The following is an 11,783-nucleotide window of genomic DNA, read 5'->3' as shown; positions in this document are numbered from 1 at the left end:
TGCGCTCCCAGCGCTGCACCCTCCCGAGTGCGCCACGGGGCCGGCCCTTATAGACGAATTCTAAATATGTGTAGATAACTCACCTTCTAGAGCTTAATCTTCCTCTCCTTTTTCAGTGTGGGCTAGACTTAGTGACTCCTTTCTAAAGAATAGTGTATGGAAAGGAAAAAAAATATTAACTTTACAGTGGAGAATCCTGGCAAACATTACCTTAACCAAGTGATTGAGGTTCTTATCACCGGTGATGTCCTGTATGCCGGATAGGATGTGATGAGAGGGGTACTGCACCTGTGATATTCTTTTCAAAAACCCATAACATATTCAACCTAATGAGAAAAACAGACAAACCTAGAATGTGTTCTAGTATTCTTCAAAAGTTTCAAGGTCATGAAAAACAAGGGAAGACAAGTAGCCACAGATAGGAGGAGATAGGATGCATGACAACTAAATGCAATGTGGTATCCTGGATTGGATCCTAGAACAGAAAGAGGACTTTAAATGGAAAAACTGGTGAAATCCAAATACGGTCTGTAATTGGAAGTAATGCACCAGGACCAGTATTGGTTTCTTAATTTTGATATATGTACGTCATGATAATTTTAAGAAGACAACATTCACAGAAATGGTGCTGGGTGTACGAGAACTCTAACTGGTTTTTCTGTAAATATAACCTTAACTCCAAAGTTAAAAGGTTATCTTTTAAAAATATTACCCATAATCCTACCACAGAGATAATCGTAGGCACTGAGTGACGACCCTCGTTGAGCTATCGTTAAATTTCTTTTGAAATGTGCTCTTGCTCATGGGAGAAACAATTTCCCTAATTTCACAAGTCTTAACAGCCATCCAAAATGGTAGTCTAATTTTTTTTACTGTCGGCTAGGGAGAGAGATGTCCTGTTCAGTTGCATATCCAAAGATTATGTATTAGAAAATTCTGTGAAACCTAATTTATGTACTATGAAGTTTTACTACAGACTTCATAATTTTCCCTATATTCTAGTACTACACCCTATTGTGGGCTTTTGTTTATTGTTGGCTTTTTCCCTCCTATCTTAAATATTTTTCTAAGGTTAGTTTGCAATTATCACTTTAACGTTTCCAGCTTCCCTGCTTGAATGTACATCTTAAAAATCTGCCATGCTTCTTTTCCCATTATAAGAGAATGGCAGCTCAGTCACAGAAAAGCATGCTATAATTAAGATATATCCTTTCATGATACAGTGTTAGGTTAGTTGTGAAGTTTGTTTCCAGTTTTTTGGCCACTATGAATTACCATTTTTAATAAATATTGTGTCATACTCCTAGAAGTCAAAGCCATCAGATTGCGTTGAACTAGTGACATCAGTTTTGCTCCTCAGAATCCTACAATTACATATTTCTAAATTTCCACTGTTTCCAGCACGAAGCAGAAAATGTATATTCCCTCAGTTTTTGGTAAAAGCAAGCAGCTCTGTCATACATATCTTGCACAGAAACTGTTCAACTGGCCTAATTACCAAACAAGTTTAAACTGATCTATCTTGGGCTTTTTCTTTTTTTAATTAAAAAACAGCTCTATTAAGGAATAATCTAATATTGCTTTTAATTTTGGGTGTGGGTGTGTGTGTGTGTGTGTGTGTGTGTCTCACAGATTTGATTCTCCAGGAAGAATGGGATGGACTTCAGTACATAGGATGTTTAAGGAAATGGGATTGAGCAGAAGGAGAAGCTGAGCTGCAACGCCAGTCCAAAGACAGCGTCAGTAAACCCCAGGGAACTAAAACAAGGCCCATCAGAGTTGCACAAATACCCCAGTATCATGCCAAAGTGGCCACTTAGATCAGTCATTGGCTATGGGCCCCTTCAGAAGGTGTGGCTTTGAGCAAGGCCACTGTTGTAGCTGAGACAATGCACGCAGGAGCTGACAACTGAAGACTGCTCACTGCCAACATTCCTAGCGCTGAGGTTACAAGCATTTCCTTGGGGAATCTGGATGGTGCATTTCCTCGGCCACTGAGGTGTATGTTTTTCACAATGGGGATCAACTTCAAAAAAGGAAGAAAATATATGTCTCGGTAAAAATCACTTAAACCCAGAACTTTCTAAAATAAAGATGACATTTTTACTTTAGCTAGATTTTTAATATTATAAAATTTATTTTTTACCTTCATGAAGTCATTATCTAGTAAAAGACTTGGGTTCAAGCCATGTCTCTTTCCCTCAGTAGCCAGACCGTTTACTCTATACCTGTAAAAGGAAGGTATGGGTATGCTTCTAAAGTATGGTCCACTGCATTCATCCATGGCACAAGGGTCCTCCCATTGTGCACAAACTGGCCCTGAGGGGCAGGTCCTTTCTTCACGCAAAAGGTGAGCAAAGCCCCAGCCCTTCATTCTGGAACTGGATCACTGGTATCTGTAAAACACATTATCAAAGCTCATCAATTCAGTGTTCATATACTAATTAGTGGAGAACTAGAACTTGGAAATAGCAGTTTAGCAATGAGAAATAAAAACTCCACTTAGAAAATTCAATTGATGAAACTAGTTCAGATTTAGAATTTTATTTTTTAAATTTTTTAATTTTTAAAATTTTTTTTTTAAAAGATGACCAGTAAGGGGATCTTAACCTTTGACCTTTGTGTTGTCAGCACCATGCTCTACCAAGCAAGCCATGGGCTAGCCCTAAAATCATTTTATTGTTTATTCATACTAAATCAAGACAACCTACAGAGTATCCTTCCTGAAGCCTTTGGGAATTTCAACTGTTGGAGGAAGTTAGGCACCTAGACTTGAATTACTGAATCAGTATTTTGGAAATCAGTTTCTAATTCCATTCATTAAAAAAAAAAAAAATACATTGCCAAACTTCTAGTCTAATATGCTTCACCATTTGTAGAGTACACAATTTTTTTCAAGAACAAAGTATTCAGTCATGATGACAACTGTGAAATTTGATTCAGAGAAGGTAAGTCTCACGCACAAGGTCACAGTAAATAAAACAGCAGCAAACAGCAAGCAGTCTCAACTCAAAATTCCATCTTCTACCTCAGAATCTCGGCCCTTGCACCAGGGTGGGCTCACATTCATCTGTCACGGACAGATCAGATATACTCTCTATGCTAGAAGCATCTGCTAAGGTACCAAGTGACATGGAAGAGGGGAAACAAAATTTTAAATGTTGTATATAGGGCTGGAAATAAGCCATTTCATTTAGCTGTTTTATATTGATAAACTGAAAAGAGCATTGACTATGGAGAGTGATGGAGTTTGGATGTGTTGTCTCCTCCAAAACTCATGTGGAAATTTGATCTCCAACGTGGCAGTGTTGGAAACTGATTGAGTCATGGGGGCAGATCCCTCATGAATGGATTAATGGTCTCCCTGGGGGAGGGGGTATTAATGAGTGAGTTCTCGCTCTATTAGTTCCCGTGAGAGCTCGTTGCTTAAAAAGACCCTGGCGCCTTCTCTCTCTCTCTTGCTTCCTCTCGCCATGTGATCTGCTTGTACCCGCCGGCTGCCTGCCACTTTCCACCATGAGTAGAAGCAGCCTGAGGCCCATGCCAGATGCAGCTGTACCAGAATCGTAAGCCAAATAAACCTCTTTTCCTTACAAATTACCCAGTCTCGGGTATTCTTTTTTTTTTTTTCCTTTTTGTCTTTTTTCGTGTCCGGCAACGGATCGCAACCCTCAGTGTCGCGCCCGTACTGGACCAGGACCGGCAACGGGATTGCAACCCTCAGTGTGGCACCCGCACCTCTCTCAGCCAGTGAGCGGGAACCGGTCTGTATGTGGGATCCAAACCCTCAGCGGGAGCGCCGCCACGCTCCCAAGCGGCTCACTGTAGCAGTGTGCCACCGGGCCGGCCCAGTCTCAGGTATTCTGTTATAGCAACACAAAACATACTAAAACAGAGAGTAAAACAAAAGAGTTTGGCTTGCATTTGATTTGATATTTAAGATTTAACATTGACCACAAAGATCCATGTGATGTAGCAACTTGCTAACTGGCTAAGAAGTAAGCCTAGACATCACCTTTAAGAATGCAGAATTCTGGGCCGAGCCCGTGGCACACTTGGGAGAGTGCGGTGCTGGGAGCGCAGCAGCGCTCATGCCGCGGGTTCAGATCCTATATAAGAATGACTGGCACGGTGTGGCTGGTCTCAAAAAGGACAAAAAAAAAAAGAAAAAGAATGCAGAATTCTGAAAAATTTCTTGTGGGAAAAAGCCCCAAACAGAAAGTGAACTGCTCTATAGATTACTTTTGACCTGTATCTATAGACTCAGAAAAGGGTTGAAATGTTTGTATTTGTTTCCTAGGGCTACCATAACAAAGTACCACTAACCAGGTGGCTTAAAACAACGGAAATTTATTCTCTCATAGTTCTGGAGGCTACAAATTTGACCGGGTATCAGCAGGGCCATGTTCTGAGGCTATGGGTAGAATCCTTCCTCACCTTTTCCTAGCTTCTGGTGTTGGCCCTCAGTCCTTGGTGTTCCTTGGCTGGCAGCTGCTTCACTCCAATCAATGCCTTTGTTGTCACATATATTCTCCCTCTGTGTCTGTGTCTTTACATGACATTTTCTTCTTATAAAGACAACAGTCATATTGATTGGGGCCGACCCTAAGGACCTCATCTGAACTTGGTTACATTTGCAAAGACCCTACTTTCAAATAAAGTCATATTCACAGGTACTGTTAATACAGTTAACAGTTAGGACTTCAACATCTTTTTAGGGAACACAATTCTACCCATACAATATTCATTTAAGTTCTTTAGTTATTTTTAAATATGTTTTATAAGAAAAATTAAATGCCAATTTTACTTTGGTTTCTTAAATTTGGAGGGTTTCTCAAATTTGGGGATAAGGAACTTGTGACAGACCAAGTCACAAATATTATAATTTTGTTATGTACACAATTCCAAAAGAATTTCAAACTTTAAATATTTTAACTTAATACAGTTTAGTACAAATAGTACTTTCCAATGTTTAGACAAATATTAACTTAACACCATAAGTATTGTCAATATCACTTTTATTATACTTAATTTATAATTCCCACTTGCTATTATAGTCAGGCATATTCATAGAAGTAAACCAGAATTATAACAGCAGAGGATAGTGCAAATACTCTTATCTCACATAACAGTCAAGACTAAATATCTTCCCAACCACATTCAAGGAGCTGATGATATGCATTTTGGCAGTTTTCAAGAGAATTGTTGGTCAAACCATAATTAAACTTCAATGTATCAGTTAATATCCAATGAGCAGCTCCTCTTGTAGTTATATTGGATTAGGTGCTTAAGGAGAAGCAAGTAGTTAGACTCAATAAATTTAAAAAGCACATATTTAAGACATAATATTATTCACAGAATTCTCGGCATAGTTATATTATGAAGTTTCTACTGCGGAGAAACTGGAGGTTCCTGTTTTCTCTCTTTCAGCCCCAAAAGCTCTGTTCTGAGTTCTCCAGGCTTTGGTGGAATTTCAGGTATTGTCTACAAACAACAAAACAAAAACATAATGTCAGTGCTTTCTTGGACTGTAAGTTAACATGACCTGAAAAACTTTAAAGAGTAAAAAAGAACAAAAAGTCCCCTGCTTCCTACTCAATGAGAACCTCTGCTTGACCTAAGTCCCTTTCAACCCTCTATTTATTTGATTCTGTCTTCGTGGCAATGTCTTAAGTACTACAGGACTCACAGAGGGAGAGTTTGCATCAATATCAATTGACAGACTCACAAATTTGAATAAAAGTTTCCACATTTGGAAATTCATTACTGCACTATTTATTATTTACTGACTCTCAACATGTGCCTGGCATAGGAAATATGTTTTAGGAATTAATTCCTTTATTCAAAAATAGTAAGTGCCTATTACATGCAAAGCATGAAGAAGTAAGCAACAATATACAAAATTCCTGCCTTTAAGGAAGGTGGTCAGGAAAGGCATGAGAAGGTGATTTTTTTTTTTGTAATAGCATTATCAAGATATAATTTACATAGTATACCATTTGCCCACTTAAAATGTACAATTCAATGGCTTTTAGTATATTCTCAGAGTTGTGTGCCATCACAATAAATTTCAGAACATTCTCATCACCCCCAAAATCATCATACCCCACACCCGTTAGGAGTCACCTCATTTCCATACAATCCTCTCCACCACCCCTAGGCAACTATTAGTCTTCTTTTTGTCAAGACAGACTTATCTATTTTGGACATTTCATATTAATGGAATCATATAATACATGGTCCTTCATGAATGGCTGCTTTCACATAGCATGTTTTCAGGGCTCATCCATGTTCCAATATGTCCACATCCTTGACAATACTTGTTATTATCTCTTTTATTATTGCCATGATAGTGGGTATAAAGGGGTATCTCACTGTGATTTTGATCTGCATTTCTCTGATGGCTAATGACACTGAACATCTTTTCATGTGCTTATTGGCTGAGAAGCGGACTTCTGAACAAAGGCATGAGGGAGAAGGGAGCCAGCCACACAGTTTTCTAGGAGTGTTTCAGGTTGATGGAACCACAAGTGCAGAGGACCTGAGGCAGCAATGTGTCTTCATGTCCGAGGAAAAGCAAGGTTGTCAGTACAGCTGGTACAAAGTATTCAAGGAGAGGTTAAGAGGAGACAATGTCAGAGGAAAAGGGAGATGTGGGGAGACAAAGCTCTAGTCGCTTTTACTCTGAAATGGGAGAGTTTTGAGAAGAGTGACATGACTTAAGTGTAAAAAGATGACAGCGTAGCTTTGTTGAGAAGAGACTGTAGGGGGGCAAAAGTGGAAGGCGGAAGACAGGTCAGAAAGCTACTGCTGGGGCCGGCCTGGTGGCGCACTGCTACAGTGCACCGCTTGGGAGCGCAGTGGCGCTCCCGCCGAGGGTTCAGATCCCACATACAGACCGGTTCCCGCTCACTGGCTGAGCGAGGTGCGGGAGCAACACCGAGGGTTGCGATCCCGTTGCCGGTCCCGGTCCAGTACGGGCGCGACACTGAGGGTTGCGATCCGTTGCTGGTCACGGAAAAAGACAAAAAGGGAAAGAAAAAAAAAAAAAATAGAAAGCTACTGCTGTAATTGAGGTGAGAGATGACTGACTGAAAGTGGCTTGAACTGGGTAGCTGCAATGGAGACAGTGAGAAGTGGTCAGCATCTGGATGTACTTTCCAGATTAATCCAGTGGGATTTGCTGATATGTGCAATATGAAAGAGAAACTAAGGATGATTACCAGGTTTCAGCCTGAACAACTAGAGTAGTTGCCTCTTTTTCTATTCTAATGAGTTGAGCTGAACAACTAGAACGAAGCACCCTTCACAGTTCTTCCTTAAGACAACACAGAGCACAAGCCCTAGGGAGCCATCATGGCTCCTCTGCTCTGAACTCTACCCAGACTTTTTAGCTGTCAAGACTGAATGACTTGTGCTCAGGCTTTCTTTTTTTTTTTTTTTTTCATGTCCGGCAACGGATCGCAACCCTCAGTGTCGCGCCCGTACCGGACCGGGACCGGCAACGGGATCGCAATCCTCGGTGTTGCGCCCGCACCTCGCTCAGCCAGTGAGCGGGAACCGGTCTGTATATGGGATCCGAACCCTCAGCGGGAGCGCCGCCACACTCTCAAGCGGCGCACTGTAGCAGTGCGCCACCGGGCCGGCCCGTGCTCAGGCTTTCTTACAAAAAAAGTGGTTGGTGGTTGCTGCTATAGTGACAGTAATTGCTGCAACAATACCAAAAGATATAGGTAAAGAACATAAATTCCCCAAATGTTAATAAAGCACGCAGCATCCTACACACAGCCAGTCATCCTGGCCTTCACCCATCCCTACAGCAGTGCCCCACTGCCAATGTCACCACCCAGACTGAGGTGGTCTGAGATCCTTCAGTATGGCCCCTAGTAGAGACTTCACGCTGCCTCCTCTCCAGGTATAGGTAGCTGCTGGTAACAACCCTTACACACTCCCAATTATAATGAGATGAGTGAATCAAAAGGTTAATTATCAGGGTCAAATCCCACACATTCCTTCTTTTGTAAGGCCCGACTGATGTCTATTCCTGCACAAGCTAGAGCCTAAACTGCATTTCTGCGGAAAGTTCTTGCCGCTTTCTATCTCCACTAGGTATCCTTGATCCTTCACAAGAACCCTTAAAAGATAAGCAGACTGAAGTGGTAAGAAAGAACTGATGCTGCCTTATCTGTACAAAAACTAGATACCACCTAAATGTCAACAGAGGACTGATTAAATAAAATATGAAATACTATGCAATGGTTAGAAAGAAGAAAGACTATTAATATAAACAAATGTCTATTCATGTAGATCTTAACTAAAACAAGCAAGTTGCAGACAAATGTATATTTACTCCTATTTACATGGGGAAAAACATTCCACAAACCGTGTGTGTGTGTTTCACACACATGCAGTCAACAACAGTAAAGAGTCTGGAAGGATATACACCAACCAATAGCTGGTAATTATGTATGGGGAGTAGACTGAAGAAAGGGTATTGTAAGTGAGAAGATTTTCCTTCAGATCCTTAAGACAATGCCTCATTAAGCCATGTGACTTTGGAAAACCATCTTCACTCTTCCAAACCTCAGTTGCTTCATCTGAAAACACCTCTAAAATTGTAGTGACAATTCACCGAAATTAGAAACACAAATGGTTGGCTCTCTGCAAGTGTTACCTGTCCAGGCAGAGTCCAAGCAGAAATGACTGCTTCCTGCACTGTGTTCCAAACCACTCTACTCACACCTGTAGTAGAACAGCACAATCATAATCCTTTGCACCATACCTTCTCACTTCCACCTCCCCAAGGCAGCAATTCCTGAAAAGCATCTTTAATTCCCAGTTCCTAATTCAATGAATGTTTATTAAAATTAACTTAAATTTCTCCTTCCTTTGAATACCTATATTCACGCATTCTTCATTCAACAAATATTTATTGGGCATCTACTGCATTCCAATCTCTTTTCCAAGGGATTGAAGTACAAGAGTGAACCAGACACAGTGCATTCCTGGAGCTTACATTCTAGTGGAGCAAAACGACAAAGAATAAGTAAACAAAGAAATAAAAATAATTGCAGTTTTTTGTTTTTTTTTTTAAATCGCGAACTACAAGTGCTCTATGGAAACAAAGGACTGAAACCAAATAGGAGAGGAGGAATCCTTTGGGAGCTGGCCAAAGGGCCCTCTTTGCTGGAAGGGATACTTGAGCAAAGACTTAAAGTTATGAAGAAGGAAACCAAGCCAGGATGTGGTAGAAAAGTATGCTAAAGAGAAGGGAAAGAATGGCCTCGAGGCGGGGATAGGTTTGAAGAGTTTGAGAAACAGCAAGGAAGCCGGTGTGGCTGCAACAGTGGGAACAAGGGAGTGGTAGGAGATGGGCCAGTGGGGGGTAGCGGCGATCGTGTAAAACCTCATAGGCCATGCACTGCTCTAGACCCAAGGGAATGCCATCAAAAGATTTTAGGCCCAGGGCCGACGTGATCCTAATTTCCTTCTGCTGTGCGGAGCATGCAGTGGTCCTGGAGCGAGAAACGGGCACCCCTCCCCCGCCACACCCTGCACTCACCAGGTCGGGCCGGTAGTACCTATGCACCGCCTCGGCGCCTGCGAACATGGCCAGGAGGCTGGCCGCGAACACTTTCAGGTAGGTGGATAAGGGCACGCCCGCGGGCATGGTCGGCCGGCTGCGCGGGGAGGGAAGGGGCAGGGTCAGAAGGTGCCCAGCTCGCAACTAACCCGCGTCGGGCCTGGGGCGCTCCACTCAGCGCTGGGAACAAGCCACACAGCAGCAGAGCGGGACGGTGGGGTGTCGCCTGAGTTCTCTTCCGTCCCCGAGCCTCGGCTTCCTCATCTACGATACGAAGGAGAGGACAAGCCCAGCCCTCCCTCGCTCATGAGTGTGGGACGCTGGACCTACAGACATTAAAGGCAGCTCTTGCTGAACAAGCGGAAGGCCGACACCGGAGGGTCCCCCCGCGCCCTTTCCACCAATATGAGGAGAGGAACTGCAGACCCCAGTCCCCCCATCCCCCCGGGGACGCGACCCGGGGAAAAAATGTACCGAGAAGTGCATAGGCGCTGGGTGGCGGCGGAAGTGGGTTCAGGGGCCCGCGCGGACGGCGGGCGGGTCGGACCGGAAGTGCAGGGGCTGGGGGCTGCGCCGGACACCAAAGCTGGGGCACAGCCGGCGCCGGCACAGGCACGTGACCCGGGGCAGTTGGGACACCGGGAGGGAGCCAGCCCATCTCTCTCTCTCTCTCTCTCTCTCTCTCTCTCTCTCTCTCTCTCTCTCTCCTCTCTTTTTTTTTTTTTTTTTAAAATTCCTACACCTTTCCCATCCCCGGCTTCTAGCGCCTCATCACACTCCCTGTAGTTGGTTTTCCCCTGCAGAGTCTCGGTCTTGGCTCCGAATTATTGCGTCATTTGTCCTTTCCCACACACAGGAAATTTCACGCGTTTACCACCATTTAGGAGAGGTGGAGATTCGCACACGGAGCATTTGCGTGCTGTTATGTGAGATCATCCTCCAGAAAGTGAAGTGAAAAGCACTAAGTGTCCTTGTGCCAGGCGTCCTTTGATACTAGAAATAGAGCCACACGCAGACAGCTATGCCGTTGTGCTGTGGTGCTAACTGGGAAAGAGGAAAATTGAAATCGACATTTTTTAATCTATACATTTTTAGATTGTTTGATTGTAGGTTGATTTTTGTTAAACTAAATATTAGTGCAAGACTGAATTCTGAAGGATTAAGGTTGTATGTATAGCGTGAGTCATGATACACTCATTTTCAATTTTATGGACGTATATTTGACTTAAAATAAATGCACGTATTTAAAGTATACAATTTGATGCGGTTTGACATATGTGTATACCGGTGAAACCATTACCACAATGAAGATAATGAACATATCCAGCACCCTCAAAAGTTTCTGTGTGCTTCTTTTTAATCACTTCCTCCTACGCTGCCTTATTCCCTGAGTAATTGCTGACCTGCTTTCTGCCACTATAGATTAATTTGCCTTTTCTACAATGTTATATAAATGGAATGTATAGTATGTACTATTTGGGGTCTGGCTTATTTCATGCAGTAGTTATTTTGAGATTCATCCACATGGTTGCGTATATCAGTAGTTCACTCCTTTTTATTGCTGAGTATGTTTATGCCACAAATGGTTTCTCCATTCACTTGTTGGTGGACACTTGGGTTGTTTCCAGTTGCTGGCTAATAGAAATGAAGCTGCTATGACCAGCAAAGTATACGGGAGAAAGACTTGCATACAAGTCTTTGTGAACATATGTATATTAGTCTGTTTCTGCTGCTTATAACAGAATACTTGATATTGAGTAATTTATAAAGGAACAAAGTTTACTTTTTACATTTCCGGAGGCTGGGAGGTCTGAAGTCCAGGGAACACTTCTGGTGAGGGCCTTGATCTCGGTGATGACTCTATAGCAACACAAGATACCACATGGCAAGAGTGGGAGCTAAGCTTCTCATGTGATCTCCTTTTAAAAGCCGTCAGAAGCATGCCCATTGCTCCATTAAAGGATTGATCTATTCACCAGGGCACAGTGCTCACAAGCTAATCATTTCTTAAAGGCCCCACCTTTCAAATACCATGATTGGATTTCCATCCTCTTAACACCATTATAATGGAGATCAAGTTTCCAATACATAAACTTTTGGGAGACACATTTAGCCCATAGCAATATGCTTCCATTTCTTATTGAGTACAGACCAAGAAGAAAAATGGCTGGAGCATATGGTAGGTGTATGCTTAACTTTT

At 42.5% G+C, this 11,783-nt stretch overlaps 1 protein-coding gene across 1 annotated transcript; it reads right to left on the bottom strand.

Annotated features, from left to right (window-relative positions):
- Positions 1 to 2,113: 2,113 nt before the first annotated feature.
- LOC103588566 (chromosome unknown open reading frame, human C12orf73) lies at positions 2,114 to 10,132 on the bottom strand. The gene is made up of 4 exons (XM_008570280.1): positions 10,058 to 10,132; positions 9,563 to 9,680; positions 4,438 to 5,484; positions 2,114 to 2,396 (listed from the first exon to the last, which is right to left on the bottom strand). Exons 2-3 carry the CDS (start codon positions 9,668 to 9,670, stop codon positions 5,389 to 5,391), a joined length of 204 nt encoding a protein of 67 aa, XP_008568502.1. The 5' UTR covers positions 9,671 to 9,680; positions 10,058 to 10,132; the 3' UTR covers positions 2,114 to 2,396; positions 4,438 to 5,388.
- Between the last annotated feature and the right edge of the window lie 1,651 nt (positions 10,133 to 11,783).

The sequence above is a fragment of the Galeopterus variegatus genome, unplaced genomic scaffold, assembly GCF_000696425.1.
Source record: "Galeopterus variegatus unplaced genomic scaffold, G_variegatus-3.0.2 Scaffold588, whole genome shotgun sequence".
Lineage (NCBI taxonomy): Eukaryota > Metazoa > Chordata > Mammalia > Dermoptera > Cynocephalidae > Galeopterus > Galeopterus variegatus.
Note: the sequence above shows the minus strand (reverse complement) of the source record. Positions and strands in the feature narration are given on the sequence as shown.